The following is a 25,282-nucleotide window of genomic DNA, read 5'->3' as shown; positions in this document are numbered from 1 at the left end:
GAACTGAAGGACCAACTTGAAGATTTGTTGGCCAAGGGATATATCAGATCGAGTGTTTCCCCTTGGGGTGCTCCGGTATTATTTGTTCGAAAGAAAGACGGATCAATGAGATTATGTATTGACTATGGGCAATTGAACAAAGCAACGGTAAAGAATCGCTATCCTTTACCTCGTATCGATGATTTATTTGATCAATTGCAGGGATCGTCAGTATATTCGAAAATTGATCTACGATCCGGATATCATCAACTGAGGGTTAGAGACGAGGACATTCCTAAGACTGCGTTTAGAACCAGGTATGGCCATTATGAATTCATAGTCATGCCTTTTGGTCTAACGAATGCACCGGCAGTTTTTATGGAATGAATAGAGTATTTCAAAGATATTTAGATGACTTTGTGATTATCTTTATCGATGATATTTTGATATACTCTAAGAATCTGTGTGAACATGCTGATCATCTCCGAACTGTATTGAGAATATTAAGAGAAGAGAAATTGTATGCCAAGTTATCCAAATGTGAGTTTTGGTTGCAGCGAGTTGTTTTTCTTGGTCATGTAATTTCAGGAGATGGCATTTCAGTTGATCCAAGTAAGGTTGAAGCTGTGATCAGTTGGCAGAGACCGACATCTGTGCCAAAAATTCGAAGTTTTATGGGCTTGACAGGTTATTACCGTCGATTCATTCGAGATTTTTCATCGATAGCGAAGCCTATTACACAGCTTACACAGAAGAATGCACCATTTATTTGGTCTGAGGCATGTGAAAGAAGTTTCATTGAACTCAAGAAGATATTGACGACAGCGTCGATTTTAATAATCCCTACAGGTACTGGTGATTTTTTTGTTTATTGTGATGCTTCTCACCAGGGTTTGGGATGTATTTTAATGCAGAAAGGACATGTTGTCGCTTATGCTTCTCGACAACTTAAACCACATGAAGTCAGGTATCCGATTCATGATCTTGAATTGGCTGCAATTGTCTTTGCATTGAAAATCTGGAGACATTACTTATACGGTGAGAAGTTTGAAATCTTTTCTGATCACAAAAGTCTGAAGTATCTGTTCTCACAATCTGAATTGAATATGAGACAACGACGATGGCTTGATTTGTTGAAGGATTTTGATTGTGAAATTAAATACTATACGGGAAAATCTAATGCAGCAGCGGATGCCCTAAGTAGAAAGGTATGTGATTTATCCTTGTCTACGATAGGTGTATCTAATTTGATTGAAGATTGTTGTAGTTCTGGATATGTATTTGAGACAGATAAAAGGACGATGAGAGTTTATGCAATCAGTGCTGAGCCAGAGTTATTGATTCGTATCAAAGAAGCACAAAAAGCCGATCAGAATGTGCAGAAATCGATTGAAATGATTCTATCAGGACATCAGTCTGAGTACAAGGTTAGTGACGATGATATCTTGTATGTGAATGACCGAATAGTTGTTCCCAATATTGCAGATTTGAGACAGAATATTTTGAAAAAAGCCCATTGCAGTCGCTATAGTGTTCACCCTGGAGGCAGAAAAATGTACAACGACTTGAAGAGTCAGTACTGGTGGAAACAAATGAAGTCTGATGTGACTGAATTTGTATCTAAATGTTTGAATTGTCAACAGGTGAAGGCTGAAAGAAAGAAACCGGGTGGCTTATTACAGAGTTTATCGATTCCTGAATGGAAATGGGATCACATTTCCATGAACTTTGTAACGAAGTTGCCACGATCATCTCGAGGATGTGATGTTGTTTGGGTGATCATCGACAGATTGACGAAATCTGCGTGCTTTATTCCCTATCGAATGACTTATCGTCATGATCAAATGGTGGATCTCTATATTCGAGAAGTGATAAGACTACACGGTGTGCCAAAGTTGATAGTATCTGACCGAGATCTGAGGTTTACTTCGCACTTTTGGCATAGCCTACAGGAAGCTCTAGGTACGCACTTACATTTGAATACTGCTTACCATCCTCAAACTGACGGTCAATCTGAACGCACTATTCAGATGCTTGAGGATATGCTTAGAGCTGTAGTACTTGATTTTGGAGTTACATGGCAAAATTCTATACCACTCGTGAAATTTTCTTATAATAACAGTTATCAGACAAGTATAGAGATGGCACCATTCGAAGCATTATATGGGAAGAAGTGTCGATCGCCTTTGTATTGGGATGATGTTTCTGAGGTACCTGAGTTAGGGCCAGATATGATCAGACAGATGACTGAGAAAGTGAAATTGATACAGCAGAGAATGAGAACAGCGCAGCATAGACAGACGAGATATGCAAATGTACGACAACGGCCGTTATCTTTTGATCAGGGAGATAGAGTATTTTTGAAGATTTCACCGTTCAGGAGCACAGTTCGATTTGGCAAACGAGAAAAATTATCTCCGAGGTATATTGGGCCGTATGAGATTCTCGAGAAGATAGGCAATCTAGCTTATCGACTCGCTCTTCCTATGTCTTTATCTGGAGTACATGATGTCTTTCATGTATCGATGTTAAGGAAGTATATATCTGATGCGTCTCATGTGATTCGATCTGATGAAGCTGAGTTGGATGATACTCTTAGCTATTTCGAGCAACCTATTCAGATTCTTGATAGGAAGACAAAGCAACTCCGAACGAAGACAATTCCATTGGTAAAGATTCAATGGAGTAGACACGGAGTTGAAGAAGCGACGTGGGAAATTGAAAATGATATGAAGCAACGATTTCCTTATCTATTCCACTGATGTGAGTTCTTATTCAGTTTTCAGTTATTCTTTATTCTTATGAGCATGCAGTTGCATATCTATACTGTTTATGAATTCGAGGACGAACTCATGTCTTAGTGGGGGAGAAATGTAAGGCCCGGGATTAATTAGAAATCAATCCAAATTTATTTAATTTTAATCCGAGTATATTTAATTTGGGAATATTTAGAGTTTTGATTTAAATTCTAATATTCTTAAATTATTTAGGATTGAAATTGAAATAAAATAAGGGCCGAGGACCGAATTGCAATTATTGAAGAATTGAAATACTAAATTGCAATTTGGGCTGAAGTTATCTGATTTGAAATTCTAACACTCAGCATGAATACGTGTTATTATCTAAGGAATTCAGAATTTGAGCTGAGAAGTTGATTTCCTTCGCTTTGGTTTGATTTCATGATTTTCGAATTGCCGTAACTTTTGAACCGATTGTCCGATTTCGATTCCGTAAAGTGTTCTGGAATCCTTACGACGAGGGCTTCGATCTCGTGTAAGTTTTATGTTGTATTATATGGATTTCGAAATCAATAAAGGGCAGATATCAGATTTTGAATCATTGATCATGTTTTTGAGTTTGTATCGTTTTTATTTTCGAAACCGGAGGAAGAGCTTATGTTATTATGTTGAATCTTGATGCTAGCATGTGTTATGATTGTTATGACTGTTTGTGCTGAGGTTTTGAAGATTATATCAGCTGGTTTTCTTGATTGAGAGCACGTACACATGGTTTGAATAAAAGAAATGATTTCGGGATTACGTCGGTTATCGATTTTGAATCGCTACGCCGTTGATTTGAGTTTTTGGATCGTTTTGATAGCCTATATCTGAGCTGAAGTTGTTATCTTGATGATGTGAATGTTATAGCATTTTTATTCTTCAATTTCAGTTGAGTTTGAAGGCTAAACGACATAAGACGCCGACTTAAACCGACGAAGAAAGAGTTGAGGTTTGAAATGCGATTGATTGATGAATTCTTGATGGTTTTTGACTCGTTTCTGAAATGATAGACTGATTTGAAGTTTGATATATGTATTTTGATTATATCTTACAGATTTGAAGAGTTCAGAACCGAGATAAACGAAGGTATAATGACGACATCGCGAAGTAGGGACTTTGAAACTTAAGAACGACTAATTTTGAGTTGGCCCGCAAAAACCACATACTTGTTTATGTTTTTGATTTGATTGTGATGTTGTCGATCCATCTCAGGTAGTGGATCTTTATATTCGAGTTGATATGATGCTATATTGAATTGATTCTATGCCAAGGTTGTTGTTAACCTTATTTGCGAGTCGGTTACGAACTCGTTAGATGGATATCCATGTCAAGATCAGTTATGAATCTTAATGGCTTTGAAGTTATGTGAATCAATTCGTATGTAAAGCGTTTACGTACTCTATTTGTTGAGTCGATTTTAAATAGAGTCAAGATGATTTATTTAACGCTTTCTATATGTTGGTTATACTGAGAATGTTTTCTCACCGGAGTTTATCCGGCTGTTGTCTTGTTTTGTATGTGTGCATGACAACAGAAAGGGCAGGAGCTAGTCATCGACGTCATTGACAGCTGGGAGAGAGTCTAGCACGTGAGGACTCGGGTTGTAGATGATGTCTTGAACTTTAGAAGCACTAAACCTTAGTTATGTTGGTTTTGGAATACATGTATGAAACTTGATATAATTGTTGTTGTTTATTGATCTTTAGCGACTTGTGGATGTAATAAAATGCATATATAAATGCTTATGACCTTGTTTATGAGTATATGCATGTTTTGGAATTGATATATCATGTATTGGATCGTGTTTGTTGATTTAGAATGGAAGGAATCGAGTTTGACAGCAAAAACTCTTCTGCAGAATTTCTGGAATTTGGAGCTTGCTCAATCCGCAGAAGTTGACGGATCGAGCGAGCCTTGTAATTTGCAAAACAGTGATTTGAGTTTTTGGCTCGCTCGATCCGCAGAAGTTGACGGATCGAGCGAGGCCAAAGTATACTTTCATCCGAGAGCTGAGCAATTGTGCTCGCTCGATCGGATGTTTTTCACCGATCGAGCGAGACACTGAAAATTAAAAAAAAAAAAAATTTACTTTGCTCTTGGTTTCTTAATTGATGTCTAATGAATGTTAATTGTTCATTAATTGCCTTAAGATGAGATTAGCAACCCGAGGTCCCCACATATGTAGTTCAATTAATCAATTTAATAACAATATTCAACTTAAAATCAATTTAAGTAAAGGGTAAAATTGACTTTTGAGTTTGATCATATATCAATTAAATTATTTTCAATAATTCATGTACCAATTTGACATTTTATCAATAGTTCATGTACCAAAATAATTTTTACTCGTTAAAAATATGAAATCACTAATCTCATATCTCAACATTTTCCATCTTCTCAATTTATTTCTGTGTACGAATAATTATTATTTGATGCATGTGATTAGTGAAACTTATTTCATAAACACGCCGTAACAATCGGGGAGGGCACGTTTTACCAGTGTCGCAGTTTTTAAAAATCAATAATTTTTTTTATAAGATTTATGAATCCAGGTTGGATGAATTAAGTCGAGAAGTAGATTAAACAAATTTATGGTTTTGTGTGCAGTTTAACTGTACTGTTTCATAATATATATGAGCGGATCGTGTTACACACAATACGTGTGTTTCAAAAAAAAAAATTAAGTGTGAATTTTAAACAAAACTAAAATTACATCATTATTCGATATAATTAGCTAGTATAGTCTGTTTTGATATTATATGCTGTGAAAAATAACATAAATTAGAATATTAAAAATGAACCACAAGGAAGTATAAATTAAAATTTCAAAAAAAAATTAATTATCATATTTATATGTATTATAAAAATATCCCGTTGAAAATGGATGTATGGAACATGTTTGACGCAGACACGTGTACCCATGTCAAGGGTGAATAATATATGGAACAAATTATTTTACTAAATAAATAAATAAATGAAATTTTAGTCAAAACTTCACGTGATGGACTAAGAACAGGATTTTATATATGTACTTAATACGGGTAATTAAATAAGAATAGGGTCAAATGGAACAATTAAACGCCTAAATACAGTTGAAGAATTTTGAGGAGATCTAACTGAGATTTAATAAGGCAAGCAAAAAAAAAAAAAAAGGAAGAAGAAGAAGTCAACCATATTTTAGATTTTATTTAATCATTTGTCACCAGCCGAGGTTTTTAATAGAACTAAATTAACTAAATACTCCCTGTCCCGATTACATTGTTTTGTTTTGTTTTTCACACATATTAAGAAAAATTTATTGGGAATGCAAATTTTAAAAAAAATTTATATAACTTTTTATTTTATTACTATTTAATGTATTAAAAAATTATTGCACAATTTTCAAGGTGTAATTATTTAGTAATGATAACTTCCTATTTTTTCGAACGTGAAAGATACTCCCATGTTTGATGTTTTCAAATAAAACGAACTAAATTATTTAGTAATTATATCTTTATGGTGAATTTGAGCTCCGATTTTACTATATGAGTTTTGAATGTCGATTCGAAGTTAAATATATTCATTTCAAGTTTGAAAGACATTCAATATAGATGTAATTTGAAAAATCATCAATCAACAATCCTGGTCAGGATTGTTGGTTTGTTAGTTAAATAAAAGCTGAGATTTTAAAAAATAAAAATAAAAAAAATGAAGCCGAGTTCGTCTAGAAGAACGAGTCTTTGTTGACTATAATAGTGATAATTTATTACTTTCATTTATAAGTGCATTGGCACACATATTGCATATTTATTGAGCTTTTTCTGATTAATTTGATTTATGTTTAAATAACAATAATAGAATATATGGAGTTCATTCAGTATTTTAAAAATTATTATGAGACTAAATTGTAATTTTAAATGTTTAATTTTTTTTAAAAAAACAAAACAAAACAAAAAAGAAAAAAGATAAAGAAAAAACAAAATTGTAACATCTATAATACATATAAGAACAAATTAGACAAAAAATTAATTAAATGATAACTTCTTTGTCTATCTTAGACAAATTCTTTATATATAACTAGCAACCGATGTACATGCTATGCATGTACGTAAATAATTTAATATCTAATTAAAATTATAATAAATATGAAATTTTAATATTGCAAATAATATGTCTATATTAAAAAAATATAATGAAATTGATATAATGAAATTGATTGGAATGAATCCTTAATTTTAGCAAGACATTAATAATGGTTGGTTTTTTATAGTAGGAGTGAGAAATGTCACTACAACAAAAATGGAATACGACAACGGATAAAATCCTTTGTCGTAGGGGTCTCAAAACCGTTGTACTTTTGGGTGTTGTAAAAAATATACCCAACGACAACGGTTTTTATCCGTTGTCGTTGCCTTGAAAAGACAACGGTTTCTATCCGTTGTCGTTGCTTTGAAAAGACAACGGTTTTTATTCGTTGTCGTATATCGAACTTTTGACAATATTGAAAATTACAACAGTTTTAAAATGACAAAGACAACAGATTTTATCCGTTGTCGTTGCTAAAAAAAAAAAAAAAAATTAATATACAAATTTTCAATATTACAAATCCATCAAAATTCTAATTCTAATTCTAAATCAATCTACACTAGAAAAAATATAGAGTTATCAACTAATCTATATAAATTAACTTGGAACACTTCTTCCAGCATAGATTAACATCCACCATTATCCCCTGCAATAATTCAAAACAAGATTACAGCAGAAAATGAAAATTATCGAGAAGTGACACAAACATAAAATAAATGCGAATTTTAGTTTTCCTTCACAAGGCAAACTTATTCCAACAATTCTCTCACACACAACATTACTCGAGTGACGTACAAAAGAAAATAACTTAATTTTGCAAGTTGATTTACCCATTTTATCTATTAATAATATGTTTTCAAAGAATTAATTATAACAACAAGTATATTACAACAAACTTCTTTATCAGATAAATATTTGACACAAATAATCTTGGATAGTGATATCATTCAGAAATCAGAAGATATAATCCAGAAAATTTCACATTCTTGAACTGAAAATAATCAAAAACCTTACGAGATGGCTAGTAATGTGGACAGTACTGGTGCAACGAGTGGGAGAGGTAATATGAAGAAGGAGCAGTGATGAGGCTTTTCTTAACAAGATGGAGTAGCTCTTGCGGTAGCAGCGCCAGCAATCATATGTCGGAAAATCAAAGCCTGCAGTTCAAAATCCTTCCATTGATCCAAGCTGAAATGGCTCCTTATTTGGTGAAAATAAGTGAAACACCAGCTCCAGAACGTTCGAAAATGGTAGGAAGGGTCCCGGGGGTCTCGGACAGTTCGGAGGCACCGAAATGAGGTCGGACCATCCGAACTCAAATACCAAGTTCGGACCATCCGAACCCAGTTCGGAGGCTCCGAACTCCCCCAGACAGCAATGCTAGATGACTAATCCGCAATTTTCGACAAGTGTCGGGCATGCAGGTTTGGAGGGCCCGAACCCGAGTTTGGAGGCTCCGAACTCCGGCAGATTTTGCCTATAAATAGGGCCATTCGGACGAGAAATTAGATATAAATCAAGTATTTTGAGTGTTCAGTTTATAGTAAGCATTATACAGAGGGCCCTATCGGTAATAGTGAGATTCTGGAATAACAAAGAAGTTGTTATAGTCATCCAGAGTCAGCGACATCAAAGGGCTTACTACGGACGAAGGTATGATCCGGGAATCTATTTAAGTTTTGGGAGTACTTATTAGCTTAGTTAAGGCTTATAGAACTTGTGTAGTGATACGGTAAACTTTTGAATATAGGCTGGAACCTAAGATACTACTTTACTTGAACTAGCCTAGAGGTACGTACACATTGACTGAGATTGTGTAGTAGCCCGGTTCCATTTTACAAGATTAAGTGATTTTAAACATGTTAGAAAATGACATATAATTTTAAAAGTGTCAAAACATGTTATAAGAGTCCTTATTTGGTGAAAATAAGTGGAAAATAAGATCCGGAACGTCCGAAAATGGTGGGGAAGGTCCTGGGGGTCCAAAAATGACTTCGGAAGGACCAAAACAGTTCGGAGAACACGGACCACTTCGGGCCCTTCGAACCACTTCGGGCCTGCTACCCTTCATGAAATAAAACATGCCCAAATATAAAAGATCCAGCCCACAAAGCCAAGCCAACACACTGACAAAAGCTACAAACTTGTTAAACTTGTAAGCTAAAAAAATCCTAGAAAACTTTCGAACAAAGCAAGCAAGAAAGCAAAATAAAATTGAAGAAAACATGCTTTAAACTGCTAGCGCACCAACAATTGGGCGTGTAAAATGTGTGCAGCAGCCTTCGGTTTCCAGTTCCCCTGGAGGCGCCGCCGCTGAGCTACACCACTCATGCGAGAGCGATACTGCCGATGAGTCTTCACCACCAAACATGAGTAAATAATTTTCTTTAACATTACAAATTGCATTAATTAACAGAGTCGATTATTTTATCTTTAGGAGTGGAAAGTGCAGAGGCAGACCTCAAAAAATCACAGGTAACAGTGAGAGGCATTTTTGGACCCGAACCTATAGTCGAATACGTGAAGAAAAGGACTGAAAAACAATTCGTCTTTATGGCAACGGACACGGAGAAAGAAGGAGGAAAGGGAACTGAAGGTGGAGAACAAGAGAAGAAACCGAAGGAAGGAGAAAAGGATCGAGAAGCCAAGAAATCCGGAGAAAACAAGGAAAATGGCCGCGGCGACGAAGGAGCTTACACACGTCCATTTTTCTAAAGTATCAATAAATAGTGACAGAGTATGGGTACACACATTAATAAGCAAGCACTCGAAACAATAACAACACATTGCACACAATATCAAACCACAAAGCTTTGAAATCCACCCCAATAAAAAACAAGAAACTCTTGATTCGCAAAAACCACGAGTACAGAAACACGAGAAAAGATTTGATGGAAAATTCAGCTCCATCAATATACTTAAGCAAAAGCTAAAAAGAAAACAGCTTGATCGCCATTAGCACACAAACCTCTGTGGCCAGAAGAATGAATTTGAGGTAGGCCATGAACTTGAAGCCTCGTTTTCTATTCAAGAATGAAAATATCTACACTGACCTGTTGAAGAAACGAAAGCCATTAATGGTGAATCGATCTCTCCTTGCTTTCTGCAAGGCATTCTGCGGTGAAACAGATAATGTATATAATACACTTGTTCATGTAAAAGATAAAAGTAACTACTTTTTGTTATATATGATTTTAATTATTATTTACCGATGGAAGTTGACGGAGACGATTCCGGCTCGATACTGGGCGATTTTAAGGAACATATCGAAGTGTGTCCTGGGAGGATTGCACCAGCAGCCATTATCGTTTCTCCTTTCTTTTCTTAATCAATCTATCCATCAAGTTGTAAAATCAAATGTTATAATCCCATAAGTACATCGGCTGATAGATCTTGCAAAGAAGTTCATCATGAGCAAGTCAAGACATTAATGCATCAACATAATATTCAACGAAATATTTATCAAGCTAATTAGAAGATCAATTTCGGGCAATGCACTCAGACAGATTTATTTTCATGTTCCATATATGATTTAGCATGTATCAATGATTTATTCGTTTGTCGTTACGGTTGGAATCTTACCATGGGAACTAAAATATCTTCCTTCCCAGTTTTTTGCAAGAACGTGAAGGATAGCATTCCGATACTTTGTGTAGCACTACAAGGGCAAAGAAAACAAAGATGATCGACTTGTAAAATTTTTGAGAAGATTGTGGTAACATAATTATAATCTACCTTCCTCCCGTCTTTCCTGGACTGCGTGAGAAGACAATGACATCTGCCCCAAGTCTCATAGTGCTAGTCTTAAAACCATTTCCATCAAGTAAAAAATAGAGACCCTTTAGCATGTCACTGAAACCATTCATAAAATGTAATCACTCACATTAACCAATTGTGTTCGCCAGCTTGCTTTTTGCTGAATAGCCTAGAGACATGAACTGCCGCATTTTATCAGGAGCCATGCCATTGTCATTATCTGTCAGTGGATAATTGTAGTTTGGACACAAATTAGTATAATAAAAAATAAAAATTAATTCAGACAAACTAATCGCCAGCATCTTGCAATCTCACATGATGAAAAAATTAAGAAATTTGTAATACTACTATGTACCTTCCACTAACAAGATTTTACTTTTGTCCTTCACGTTGTCTAGCACATCTATGTTGACATAAGTAGCTCCATGGCAAACCTGGTGAACAATCGAAGTTATCTAGTTCATAAACAACTCAGAGCACCTTTTCTCTGTTGGATAGAACAAGAAAAAGAACAAATTTTGACAAGAAGAAAATAAAAAAAAAATCAAGAGTCCTTTGAGGCCTTCATGCATTCTGCTCATTAATCCAATGACTTTGAAATATTATGAGACAGAGAATCACATGAAAAATGAAAAATAACAGGCATGAATAATAGCTCTTCCCTACGGCACTTAAAATAGGCCATGTATCAACTGATATATTCTGAAATGCAGCACTCACATAGAAAAGTTGGATCAGTTAAATAGGAATAGAATCTGAAAATACCCCAACATGGTTCTTCCAAGTAAATGTGTAAAAGAATTAAGTTGTATCAAATTAAATCATAAGTTTACCTTCGGATAAGTTTAAGAAGATCTAATGAAGGATGCAAAACTCAGTATATCCAATATCATTCAGAAATCAGAAGATATAATCCAGAAAGTTTCACATTCTTGAACTGAAAATAATCAAAAAACTTACGAAATAGCTGGTAATGTGGATAGTACTGGTGCAGGGAGTGGGAGAGGTAATATTAAGAAGAAGTAGCAGCAATTAGGATTTTCTTAAGAAGATGGAGTAGCTCTTGTGGTAGCAGCGCCAGCAATCATATGCTGAAAAATCAAAGACTGCAGTTCAAGATCATGTCATTGAGCCAAGCTGAAATAGCTACCATTCCTGCAAGGAATCATGCCCAGATATAAAAGATCCATCCCACAAAGCCAAGCCAACACACTGACAAAAGCTACAAACTTCTGAGACTTGTAAGATAAAAAAAATCCTAGAAAAATTTCGAACAGAGAAAGCAAGAAAGCAAAACAAACTTGAAGAAAACATGCTTTAAAATGTCAGTACCAGAAAATTATTTACTCATGTTTGGGATAACGAAATTGGGACGGCAGAAATTCGTGGTGGTGAAGAAAATGGAGGGGCTCCCCAGGTAGCACCACCTAGGGGCGTGGGCAGCGTCGCATTTGATCTCAAAGCACGCCCCGCAACTCAGCCCATTGCTGAAGAGCGCGGTGCTCAGTGCTGCCATGTTCATGCCGTAGCCTTGGCTGTACAAATTCCCGTACCCACAAGAACCACCTAATTAAAGTAATTAATTTATATTAAAAACCAGATGAGAAAATTTGGAGGAGGAGGATTTCCAAGAGACGGCAACTTACCCATTGATCCTTGTTAAAGTATTAAAGTATTAATAATTGTATCATTTTTGTAAATAGCTTACTGTAGAGAATTTGGTTACTAGTTTGTTAGTAGATGGTTCTCGAATGGATCCTTTCGATCTATATATTGTACAGTAAACAATGATGCAATACATTCAATAATATAATACTTTTCGCCTTCTCTCTTATCTTAACTTGGTATCACGAGCTTTTATGGCCTCCACTATTTCTTTCACTTCATCTAACCCACCATGCACCGCCGATATCCAATCCTCTTTCAAATCTCATCAATCCGGTCAACCAGCTAGCTACTGTGTGGAAGCAACAACTTGAAGCTGGAATCCGTGGACTCGGGCTTGACGATTTCATCTACGGCAGAGCGATCTGCCCCTCTGAGCTCTTGCCATCAGAAAATGGTCGACCGGGATCTCTCAATCCTGATTATGTTCTCCAAGGGAGTCTACATAATGGGCTATACCTGTTCGAGATACCTGCAGATCTCTGTGCTTCATCCTATCCTACTCAGCAACCTTCATCTCCTCTTGCTTTTGCAGCTGAATTCCAAGAACAAAGTGTTTGCCACCGTCTTCAAAAGTCGAATTCTGTTTTTGATCTCTGGCATAGAAAGTTAGGACATCCCTCATTATCTGTACTTAAGAAAGTTTTGTTAGTCAAAAATGAATTAGTTGATATCAATGAGAATTTCCATTTCTGTTCTGCGTGTCAACTTGGAAAAAGTCATAGACTACCTTTTTCTCATTCTCAAACAGAATACACAGAACCTTTGCATCTAATTCACTCTGATTTATGGTGAGGTGCTCATGTGTTATCTCACAATGAAAATCGATATTATGTTAGCTTTATTGATGCTGCTACTCGTTATAGTTGGATATACTTTCTCAAAACAAAAGCAGATGTCTATCAAGATTTTCTCCATTTCAAAAACAAAGTCAAACTCTTACTCAATCACAAAATTAAAATTGTTCAATCTGATTGGGGTGGAGAGTATAGAGCACTCACTAAATTCTTTCTTGATCATGGTGTGTCTCATCGAGTCTCTTGTCCTCATACCTCGTCTCAAAATGGTGTTGCTGAGCGAAAACATCGTCATATCATTGAAACAGCCCTTACTCTTTTGGCTCAAGCATCGTTACTTTACAAATTCTGGGATGAAGCATGTGAAACTGCGGTGTATTTGATCAACCGGCTTCCTACGCCTGTGCTTGATGGACAGACACCTTTGGAAATGCTGTTCCATACCTCACCAAACTATGATTTTCTTAAGGTATTTGGCTGTCAATGCTTTCCTTATATTAGACCATTTTAATTCTCATAAACTTGAATTTCGCTCTTCTCCTTGTGTTTTCTTGGGATATAGTGGTCAACATAAAGGGTATAAATGTTTATCAAAATGTGGAAAACTTTATATTTCTAGACATGTTATTTTTAATGAGTCTTGTTTTCCCTTTGCCACCTCTCACGATACTCCATCATCTCAAAAACAGTTCCCTAGTTGTTTTCCTAGAGCTGTTCCAGATTCTATATTACCAGCAACACAACATCATTCTTCCCAAAATAATACTCCTTCACATTCTCCAGATGCTCATACCTTGACACCCTCTACTCACTTATCCTCATCGTCTAGTGATAGTATTCCATTCTCTCAACAGCTCATCTCTAAGTCAAAAGATCCATCATCACCTTCTTCTACATTACCTATGCTTGAATTACCAGTTGCACAACAAAATACTCATCCTATGATTACAAGATATAAACATGGAATTTACAAGCCTAAGGCGTGGCTTGCTAATCTTGCTGAAGTTGAACCTCAAACTTGCAAGCAAGCCCTAGGTCATCCTGTTTGGAAAGAAGCCATGCAACAAGAGTTTGATGCTCTTATTCATAATCAAACCTGGACATTGGTAACTCCACCTTCAAATAGTACCGTTGTTGGTTGCCGATGGGTATATAAAATCAAAAGAAATTCTAATGGTTTTGTTGCCCGTTACAAGGCACGTCTAGTGGCCAAAGGCTACCTTCAAACTGCCGGTTTGGATTTCAAAGAAACTTTCAGCCCCGTAGTGAAACCTATCACTGTTCGACTTATTCTCTCTTTGGCCATTTTTCGTGGATGGAAGATCCAACAACTTGATGTGAGCAATGCCTTTTTACACGGTGTTTTGAATGAAACAGTATATATGGATCAACCACCTGGTTTTGAAGTATCTTCCTCTACTGGTCAACCTCTAGTGTGCAAACTTCATAAGGCTTTGTATGGCCTTAGACAGGCTCCTAGGGCATGGTTCGACAAGTTAAAAGGATTTTTTATCTCCGAAGGATTCACAAGCTCTCGGGCTGATCATTCGTTATTTATCAAAAGTGTTGGATCTTCTTGTATATATATTCTAGTGTATGTTGATGATATATTAATTACCGGAAGTGATCCAACCAAGATCAAACAACTCATTACCAGACTCGGCCTTGTTTTTGCTTTAAAAGATCTTGGAGAACTTCATTATTTCCTTGGTGTTGAAGTGAAAATACTTCTGATGGTGGCTTACTTCTTACCCAGCAGAAATATGTGAGAGAGCTTCTTGTTCGTGCTCGTATGAATAATGCTAGACCTTTGCCTACACCAATGATCACAAATGATTATTTATCTGCGCATAAAGGAGAGGCTTTCTCAGATCCTTCTTTGTATCGGAGTATTGTTGGAGCATTACAGTACCTTACTATCACAAGGCCAGAGATTTCTTTCTCGGTAAACAAAGTCTGTCAGTTCATGCATGCCCCTAAAGATATTCACTGGAAAGCTGTAAAAAGAATTTTACGATATTTTCAAGGAACTTCTGATCATGGGTTATTTTTTCCCAAGTCTGCTTCTCTTGATCTTGTTGGGTTCTCTGATGCGGATTGGGCCACTGACCCTGATGATAGAAAATCAGTTTTAGGTTTTTGCGTCTATTTAGGCAAATGTTTGATTGCTTGGAGCTCCAAAAAGCAGCATACTATCTCACGATCCAGCACTGAGGCGGAATATCGCAGCTTAGCAAGTGCTGCTGCAGAAATTGCATGGATCCAATCACTTTTACATGAGCTTCAAATTATTTGCCAAAAGCTCCTGTTATTTGGTGCGATAATCTAAGTACGGTCTCAATGAGTGCAAATCCGATTCTACACTCTCGTACCAAACACATGGAGCTTGACTTATACTTTGTTCGGGAGAAAGTACTTGCTAGAACTTTACTTGTTCAACATATTCCAGCTCTTGATCAAATTGTGGATATACTTACCAAACCACTCTCATTTGCCTTCTTTGACAGATTACGTTCCAAGCTAAGTGTGATGTCATCCACCAAGCTTAGCTTGCGGGGGAATGTTAAAGTATTAAAGTATTAATAATTGTATTGTTTTTGTAAATAGCTTACTGTAGAGAATTTGGTTACTAGTTTGTTAGTAGATGGTTCTCGAATGGATCCTTTGGATATATATATTGTACAGTAAACAATGATGCAATACATTCAATAATATAATACTTTTCTCCTTCTCTCTTATCTTAACTATCATGAGGCGTTGCTGCCGCCGTAGAAGGTGGCGGGCAGATTTCCAAGAGACGGCGGTGTACACGCCGAGGATTCTGTCCTAGATAGAAGCAAGAAAATGGGGCGACGGGTTGGGGATAGGGTTTGGGTTTCCCCTTATTAGTGAATGTGTACATATATTTTTTAAAAAAGAAAAAAAAAACAAAAAAAGAAGACAAAGACAACGATTTACAAAAAATGTTGTCTTAAACTGCATAAAACAATACAAAAAGACAACGGTAAAAAAAACGTTGTCGTAGGCGATAAAACACCCGCTCATAAAAAAAGGTTTTTCAAAACCGTTGTCTTTGACACATATAAGACAACGGTTTTTTAAAAACCGTTGTCGTTTTTTATTAAAATAAGTCCAACGACAACGGTTTTTGTAAATGCCAAAAGACAACAATTTGTGTATAAAACCGTTGTCTTTTTAGTGTTGTTAATTAACAGTTTTGTTGTAGTGTAACTATATTTTTACCATGTTACTCATTACTTTATATAAAGTACAATGCATGTTTGGGGGTTAAATTTGTAAATTTATGTTGGTGTCATCAAACCCACCAAAAGTAGTTTTTAAGTGGGTCTCAACTTTTATTAATAGTATAGATACATATATATTTGTATGTTTATTCATTCTTAATGAATAATGAGCATGTAAAACTGCATTTTGGCAGTGTCTCTGAGGACCGTGTCTGTCTCGGATTCAATTTTTTTTAATCCGATTTGATTGAAAAAATCGGTTGGATATATCAAGATCTAAACCGATTTTTTTTTTAAAAAAAAAAAAACGAATACGGTCGATAACTGATAATTGTATTTTCCTTTAATTGAGTTGTTTTAAAATTGGCATATCTATTATTTTATAAATATTTTGATTTTTGAAGTAAAATATATAAGATAGAATATCTTAAACCAATTTTTTTATTAAATACACACAACTTATTAATATTTAATTTTTCGTAATATTATGGTTCGTAATATTATGGATATTTGTTATAATAAAATCTGTTATTTATAGTTAAATTTATTTTAAATCAATGATTTTTTTATGTTCTTGGTCTTTTAAAACTAATATCATAAATGATAAAGTTTATAAATTTTTCAGATTTGTTTTTATAATTTTTATATTATTTTTTTTAAAAAAAAACCTACATTATCGTAGACACATATGTAATATGTCGACATAGCTAGATAATAAAATAAATACATAATTTTATTTATTTTTTATAAATGCCAATTAATTAAATTAAAATGCCAAGTCAGTAGCAGTTGAGGAGTCGTTTTATTTGATGTATTCACTTGCTGGTCGTGATGACGCATTTCAAGTGGACTCCTACACGACGTCGCATGCATGGGACCTAACGTAGCTTTAATTTGACAATTTTACGGATATATATATGTTTCGACTCAATATTAGTTGGTGGAACTTTAATACGACAAGTACGTACCTGAAATATATTTGGTTGATTCATCGAGATTAACAGCATAGGATTCAGGGCATCCATAAAACACGAAACGATCTTAACTGCCAACTATTGGTAAAAATATGTCTTCTTTTATTTTGAAATGGATATGTGCATTTTTTTTTTCAGAGTACAAGTACACTATTGATTATGATTACAAAGATACAATCATACAATGTAATGTCTGCACTAAAGATAAGACTGAAGCGTAAGCTCGAGACTTTACAAAGAAACTTTCTAAATATAACTAAATAATTTTAGGAAAACAATATGAAATCAACGGAACTCGAACCTGAAATTAGTTGGTCTCAAGACCTCAGCTTTAACCATTTGACTAATTATCATCGACGAATATGTGCATGTTTTGAGGTCAAAGAAGATACAATAATATCATATATATATATATATATATATATATATATATAAACAAATTGATTTAATACTTCCGAATAACGATAATTCATTTTCTAATACACGGTTATTGTAATTTTGAAAGATAGTTCCTCGAAATTCAATTTGACCAAGTGAATCTTTAGAACTTTCTCTATGTTATCATGAAAACGTCAAACTTCAATTCAGATATGGAATTTTGGCGTTGTTTACTTACAAACAATATACAATACTATTTATTAAAGGTTTGGAATTAGCAGAATTTCCAATTAGTGAGAGGAATGGTGTTTAACAATATACAATACTATTTATTAAAGGTTTGGATTTAGCATAATTTCCAATTAGTGAGAGGAATGGTGTTTAAAAATACATTACACGTATCTTATTCATATATCAAGATGAATTATTTTTGTTTTCAAGTGAAACATTCGTCATAACATTTCGTACAAATATATCAAGAATGTTTCTTCCCGATGTAACATAGAATTATCCATAGACGTGGGTTTCCACTAGTAGACAAGTTGGATGACAATTAGAATGAGTGAGGTACTTTTTATCCATAGACGTGGGGTACTTTTTAGAATGAGTCTAGGCAATTAGTATGCTTGAATACCTTCCATCCAACAAAAGTTCAGTCCATATCCCTATCCTTGATCACCATAAATTTCTCGTTGCTCAGCATAAATGCTTTTTAGATACACCATTGGGATTCAAATATTCAATTCAATGTCAATATAGCTAATTAAGCATTCGTTCGCCCATTGTTACAAACCTGAAATGAAGAGCTGCAGTTTCATCACTCTTCTTTTTTTGTGTGATTTTCATTCGGTTATGTAGAATGTGTTGGGAGATGCATTGGGGTCGCCTGCATTTGTTTGTATCACCATTCACCGACAAAATCAAGAACTCATCGGTCATGAGTTATGAAGAGAGCTCCCATGAGTTCATGATGTTTATAGTTTCTATGCAGATATGCATGATTGCCCCTCCAATTCAACAAAAATATCATATAGACAAGACAACATCACTTAACCAACACCAATATCTTAAATTTGCACCTTCTCAACCTCCACTTGTAACAATCCAAAAACCTGAAATACAAAACATTACACGAAAAATGCTAAAAATATAGACTTACATTACAAGCATTGACTGCGATTACAATAATTTGCCCTTACCCGAGTATAAAAAATAACTCGGGAAAAACAGCTTTGATAACGAGGCACACTTCTAAAAGGTTAGCGAGTCACCGACTCCCGAAAAGAACATGTAAAATTTTTTTTTTATAAAAAAAAAAAACAAATATGCATCGACCTTTCAGAGTTCAAAAGAAAAAAAAAAAACCAAAAGAGAAATAATTTACACAAATTAAGTGCACCTAAACGGCAGTACTAAACTAGAACATGCAGTCCGAGTAAGGGTCGTAACGTCTTCTATTGAACTCCAATAAGCTGCCATATGTCCTATCGGAAACTCCCACAAACAAAGCTTCGGTGTCGGGACTGAAGGAAATTCCGGCTATTTCTCCAAACAGATCGATCTCTTGACCACTAGAGTAGCCTGAACTAGCGTCAAAGATGTGAACAAAGTCCGCTGGTTCAGCCATTGCCATGAAACGACCATCAGATGTGAAACGGATGGTTCTGATTGCACCCATTCTTCCTTTAAGTACGGCAAATGACTCCGACAAGTTTCTTACGTCCCATAATCGGCATGTAGTGTCCTGGTTTCCAGTAGCCAGGACCTGGCCGTTGGGATGCCATGCTGACGCAAACGAATAATCAAGGTGACCCTTTAGATTGCTAACAACCTGCCATCATGAATATTGTCAAAACTCAACTGAACTACAAAACATCAAGCCAACGTCAATGGCGAGTGAAAGTAAGACTACCTTTCCAGACTGTGCATCGGCAATCAGACATTCTGCACTGTCACCAAGCACTGCGAGCAATCTGCCATCAGGACTGACAGACGTATTCTGTAATTAATGGATAAAAGTTTCTCCAATTAGTTGCTTGCAAGGCAAAGTTAGATTTTCTCAATATGTTTTCACTCACATTTACAGACCACGGGAAGGTAAAACAGTTTAGGCTTAAAAAATTTGATGCGTCCAAAACTCTGACTTGAGCATCATTGTTTGCTGTCACAACTCTTGTTGAACCACTGTCAAAAATAATTAACCATATACCATCAAAGATGCTGCCTCAAAAAATATAGAAGGCAGAATTTGCTACCAAACGCATTGGTTACCTCGGATTGCGATAAATGTCCACTGCATTGGTAATGGCATTCTCGTCTGTTGATATTTTTGTCGCGAATGCTACTCCAGGTTGATCTAGATACTGCCAAGAAAATCCAACTAATATAAGCTTATGTAACTATTTGATTACAATGGCAATCAATCTATTTAATTTAATTTCTCAAAATAAGGTAGTCAATGATCCTACCTTGCAGATGAGCTCTCCTTGAAAACCACCAGCCACCATTAGATTGTCCTTAACAGTCATGGTGCTTATCTGAACCCTCGCCACAGTTTGAGCACCAGGATGTTTCTGCATGCAGGCTAATACATTCAACACTCCGGAATCTCATTAAATTCCTGTCATATATACTACAAAATAGCTGGAAGAAGGGAGCTCACCAAGGCTGGCACGATAGGTTTAGCGGCATTAAGGACCTCTTTACCTCTCCTAAGCAGAGGAGACCAGTGCATTACGGAATAGTTTTGCATAAGATACACATCATGTTTTGAGGTTGCCCACAAAAGATTCCTCAACTGAAATGCATGAACATCCAGTTAAAAGGCTTGTAAACTTTATCATAACCACATAACATACAGAGAACTGAGTAAAGTCCAGTCATGACAGTGCGACAAGGAAACAGAGAAATTAAGAATGTGGTCAGAAATGAAAAGTCTGAACCTTGACACATTCACAATATAGTTCAGTGAGAGAATCATGATGGATGAAACCTATTAAAGGACTCATGTTAACAGCGATACAAAGACATCAAACCATTTCCCAGCGCAATAACCTTCCATCGACTCTCTTCGTGTACGTTCTAATTTTAGAAGATTGGGAAATGTGGGAATGCAAGACTAAAAACTAAAAAGAAAACCTATGGGTCAATATTGAGTACGAAAACTCAAATTCAAACTCAAACTCAAGTTGTTTCATATCACCTCATAAAACCATGTTTGCTGCTTTCATTTAAAAATGTTGCAACAAAACAACAGAAATAAACCTAGTCCTGGAATGCAGTTGGATGACTTTAGATGAGAACAGTACACACACAAACAAAAAAAGTTTAAAAAAATGATGACGGACTTGTGATAAAAAATATGTTGGATGCAACTCATCATCAGAATCACAAGTCGACAACAATGAGGAGAAGGTACGGAGCCGAGCAACACAGAGATGAAAGAAATAAATACGCAATAGAAATGACACAATCCACAATAATAATCACAGTCGGGAAAGGCAAAAGTAAAAGATATGTATGTGCCACTTAAAAACTGAGGTTAGTTTTGCTCTGCACAATGATTGCATACCCCTCCCAACGTTACTATAAGTCAAGGAGAACAAAAAGATAGAAAAAGCACGAAACGTTTGGTGTTGAAAACCTACTAGATGAATATAAGAACACGGACGATTGACATCTGAATTAATGAGTTCAAACTCTTTTACAAATAACAACCCCGCGCATGGGTACTCCATTATAAATTAAACAAATTATCTACCGCGCATATCAGAATCACCCATCAGAGGAGAAAAACAGGGGTATGCCAACTAAGAATCAATCAACACAAACATATGCAATGAGTGCTGCATGCATACCAAACCATAGACTTGCGTAAAGCACAAAAAAATCATAACCCTAAAAACTAACAAACACAAATTCTAAGTCTCTTAATGATCAAATGTCCTATCATACCATATGCAAAAGAATCCATTTCTTGCTGGTGCTCAGACAAAACTGCAATCTGCTGAAATAGATATAAAATAGCAATTTGATGCCGTGGGTTAAGCTACAACAAATAAGAATATAACGAATGTATTGCAAGAAAAATTATGTCACATACTCTAGTTATGCACGTCAAATGAAAACAGAAATTTGTTAATGCTGGTCCTTCATGGTAATGCAACTAGTCTATCAAATAGACTCCAGCATATTAGCAAGAAAAGATAAGGTCAACTAAGATGTCAACTCAGTGCAAATGAATTCGATGAAAAACTACAACATTCTGAAATCTAAGATGAATGCAAAACCAAATATCACATCCCTAGGTTGCATAGCGCTGTAAAAATAAGGTAAGATAAAAATAAAGTCAACAGAAACAAAGGAACTCCGGTACGTGTAGAGAGACCAGAGGTGTGTAGCTCCCGTATCTGAGAGCCAAAAAACACATTCATACACGGCGCTCATTTCTGGTCTTTCAACTCTAACTCCTTCACTCAAGTGTCAGGTTTAAATCATAATTTAAAACAATAGTAATAGACTAGCAATTGAGTTGTCTTAAAAATTAGTCAGAACATGCACCAGCCAGATTTAACCAGTCATGTTCTGAAGATATGGATCTTGTGCTGTGGCACGCTATTGAATTAAACAAGCATTTTATAGAGGCAGGTCTGTGTTCTGTATAGCAACCATTTTTGTGTATTGGTAAAGCCAAGTTATTCACCAAATGCGTCAATTACCACAACTTGGTTTATAAAATTTTGTGGTTATATAGCGTGGCAGCAAACATTCAATATTGTACCTTCCAAGAATCTTCTTAAATAGGTATTATTCAAGCAACTCTTGGCAAGTGTTAATCATCTGCACAAAAAGGATTCGGTGAATACAAGCCCAGCTCAATGCTACGAGAACTGGGCAGAAACAAAATCGCCAACCATATTAAAATTATCCCATTGAAGACGCATTATATCGGGAGGGGAGAGGTCAATGCCATACAATTTTGTCGCTCCCTCAAAAGTCAAAAGTTAATAAAGATAATTATCTGAAAAACTTCCATACTTTTTGTAGAGCAACAACACGACTGGCAAAAGCCCCTACACCTTCATCAGGAACATATATAAAAAAGTATAACTAATAATCTTTGCTTTCAAAACTCAACAATATGTGGGCGGAAGGACAGTAGGAAACATAAAAGGTCTTTGCCAGGTAATTTTCATGGGGCAATGCTAACAAATATCAAATGAGTGAAAATGGACTTTGAAATGAAAACGGCATTCATGAAGTCCATACCTTCAAAAACTCTTTATGCGCTCAGCTAGAGATGCAGGGAAGTGATTAAGCAATCAAACATTAGTCTATGCTCTGAGAAACTATATTCCTTGTATCATCGGATAAAAAAAACCCGAAATAACAGATTGAAGATTCAAACTGAGAAACAAAACCACCTTATTAGTGACTTTATTTTAGTCAAGGGCTCAAGGCCAGTAAAGCAAGCCGGCGCTTGTAAATGTTTAGTTTCCGTAGAAGGATGCAATGCAAAACCTATGATGCGAGTGAGGTATGTAATTCAGTAGTTAGATTTCAAATGACAGTTTTATTAGACAATCACAAACAGATCAATGTACATTCACTTTTCAAAAACTCAATTTGAGCAGCGTACAGCGTTAGGTGAATAATTTAACAATAATAATAATAAAAAACTCATCTTGACTCAAGTGTTCTAAGTATTAACAGTGACTTTCTATCAAAAAGATTCACATATTAGAAGATAAAAGGTTTATGAATTTACCTGAAAATGTACTATTGTTGATTTCACAAGCCTCGTGTTGAATTGAAACTTGTAAAAGTTGTGGCCTTTATCCACTTCTTTACACTCCTATTGAATGAATGTTAAAAATAAAAATAAATTAGCAACATCCGATATTTCTCCACTTCTTTACACTCCATACAATACTAACACGAAAATACAATACCTTCTCCAGGTCTTCGTGGGGAAGCGAAAGACTCTCGTAGTTCTTATACTGCTTCAATCTGGATTCACGATATTTCTCTCTAGTAAAATTCAGCCTCTCCCATGGAATACCCTGTATATCCTTACCGTTCTTAGCTTCTAAAGCCGATGTATCGGTCTTCGGCTTACTCTGTTGAACAAAAAGAATTAACATCGAATATTTTACGCAACATATAGTTAAAAGAAAAAGGTAGAACCGTCTAGATTTCTACTTCACAACTTCAGCACCAATTGTTCCACAGAAACAATAAATATCTACTTCCCATTCCTTCAATAATTGAACATTTGTTTTGGACTTGTTATATAGAACGACGGAGCGTAAAAAAAGTAATAAAAAATAAAAAAATAATTAAAACAGAAAAGAAAAGGTATGAAAATTTTTGCACGGAATAAATTCTTGAATAATGCAGTACCAGTTCGAAGTCGTCGTCAAAGTCAGAGTCGACGGAATCATCATCAAAGAAACTGCTTCCGCTTCGAGGAGAAAAGCCATCGTCTTCTTCGAAGCTAGTTACATCGAAGTGGTCATCATCAACATACACCAGTTCATTGTTCTGAAAGTGCTCCATCGATTTGTCAATTTAAACACTAAATGACAGGAAGGCTCGTTGATACAGAGATCTCTGCATCATATATTACAAATAACTATTAGAAAAAGTTGTAAATCACACGCATCCTGTTTAAAAATAAAGCAATTCCTGTTCCATATTATAATTATAACAATAATAAAGCACAAAACAAACAAATTGATATCGATTACGAATAGCATGAAATACATCATCAGGCAAACAATTCCATGAGCCAAACCTCCAAAATACAAAACAAAACATGGCATACATAAAAAAAATGAAGCATAAAACAAACAAAATCTCGGAAATTCAACAGATTACCTCAAGAAAAAGCCACCAATCAGAGAAACTAAATTTCTACGGACAATGATATCGATTACGATTAGCTGCTTAAATTTTCGCTTTATGAGATTTTTCGGAGGGGATTTATACTTAATAAGGAAATTAAAGGAGAAAAATAGAGATAATGGGGGGAAGAATTTTTGAGCCTGTAATTGTAGAAGAGCAAAAACCGAAAAGCCCTTGTCCCGTACTTATAGATGGAGAGGGTTCTTGTGGACCCAGTTTTTAACCGCCGTTAAGATTCCGTTTGATCCAACTTCCTTTTAGAAAAATCTAAATATGTCATTTTTTTAAAAAAAAATAACATAAAAATTAAATGTATAATATACACATCACGATTCACCTTCAATAAATATCTCTACTGCCCATGTTTCCATTATTCCACAGCATCTTATCTTTTTATATATTGTTTGTTTTATAAATGATAATAATTAATCGTTGTGCGAATTTTTTTCTAAACACATTCTTAATATTTTTTTACAAGATCGACATGATAAAGTATAATATCAAACAATCACTCAAATAAATGTATACATGAAGTATATATTATATATATAGTATCAAACAAAACAATTTATACATTTATTATTTATATCAAATAGATTTTCATCGACATAAAATAGTTTATTACATATACCTAGCTCGTTGTAGGTTTTGTTATAAAAAAAAACTCAACTAACTTTTAAAATTATATATAAAATATAAAATAGACATATATCTCTCTTGAAATATGTCAATCTTAC

The 25,282-nt window shown here is 35.2% G+C and overlaps 1 protein-coding gene and 2 long non-coding RNA genes across 8 annotated transcripts; all 3 read right to left on the bottom strand.

The window, feature by feature from the left end:
• Positions 1 to 9,077: 9,077 nt before the first annotated feature.
• LOC140884979 (uncharacterized) lies at positions 9,078 to 10,484 on the bottom strand. The gene is made up of 3 exons (XR_012150778.1): positions 10,407 to 10,484; positions 10,034 to 10,157; positions 9,078 to 9,939 (listed from the first exon to the last, which is right to left on the bottom strand). It is a non-coding gene; the product is annotated as an uncharacterized lncRNA (long non-coding RNA).
• Positions 10,485 to 10,935: 451 nt separating this feature from the next.
• Positions 10,936 to 12,141, bottom strand: LOC140884980 (uncharacterized). Its single transcript, XR_012150779.1, has 3 exons — positions 11,913 to 12,141; positions 11,541 to 11,735; positions 10,936 to 11,014 (listed from the first exon to the last, which is right to left on the bottom strand). It is a non-coding gene; the product is annotated as an uncharacterized lncRNA (long non-coding RNA).
• A 6,782-nt stretch (positions 12,142 to 18,923) lies between these two features.
• LOC140883558 (uncharacterized WD repeat-containing protein C2A9.03) lies at positions 18,924 to 24,690 on the bottom strand. 6 transcript variants are annotated; one of them, XM_073290079.1, is made up of 10 exons: positions 24,519 to 24,690; positions 24,042 to 24,251; positions 23,591 to 23,758; positions 23,407 to 23,493; positions 20,302 to 20,436; positions 20,108 to 20,212; positions 19,911 to 20,002; positions 19,718 to 19,823; positions 19,552 to 19,638; positions 18,924 to 19,470 (listed from the first exon to the last, which is right to left on the bottom strand). In XM_073290079.1, exons 2-10 carry the CDS (start codon positions 24,195 to 24,197, stop codon positions 19,057 to 19,059), a joined length of 1,350 nt encoding a protein of 449 aa, XP_073146180.1. In that variant the 5' UTR covers positions 24,198 to 24,251; positions 24,519 to 24,690; the 3' UTR covers positions 18,924 to 19,056. The 6 variants fall into 6 exon arrangements, with proteins under 6 accessions (XP_073146180.1, XP_073146183.1, XP_073146186.1 ...); XM_073290082.1 differs by lacking the exons at positions 23,591 to 23,758; positions 24,042 to 24,251; positions 24,519 to 24,690 and adding an exon at positions 21,594 to 21,645 and having other exon boundaries at positions 23,407 to 23,475; XM_073290085.1 differs by lacking the exons at positions 23,591 to 23,758; positions 24,042 to 24,251; positions 24,519 to 24,690 and adding an exon at positions 22,420 to 22,478 and having other exon boundaries at positions 23,407 to 23,426.
• Between the last annotated feature and the right edge of the window lie 592 nt (positions 24,691 to 25,282).

Source organism: Henckelia pumila, chromosome 2 (genome assembly GCF_033568475.1).
Source record: "Henckelia pumila isolate YLH828 chromosome 2, ASM3356847v2, whole genome shotgun sequence".
Classification (NCBI taxonomy): Eukaryota; Viridiplantae; Streptophyta; class Magnoliopsida; order Lamiales; family Gesneriaceae; genus Henckelia; species Henckelia pumila.
Note: the sequence above shows the minus strand (reverse complement) of the source record. Positions and strands in the feature narration are given on the sequence as shown.

Coding starts and splice junctions, on each gene's coding strand:
- LOC140883558 (XM_073290079.1), bottom strand. CDS start 24,197: ATGGAGCACTTTCAGAACAATGAACTGGTGTATGTTGATGATGACCAC. Junction 20,213..20,301: donor AACCTATCGTGCCAGCCTTG/GTGAGCTCCCTT, acceptor GCCTGCATGCAG/AAACATCCTGGTGCTCAAAC. Junction 19,639..19,717: donor CCTTCCCGTGGTCTGTAAAT/GTGAGTGAAAAC, acceptor CATTAATTACAG/AATACGTCTGTCAGTCCTGA.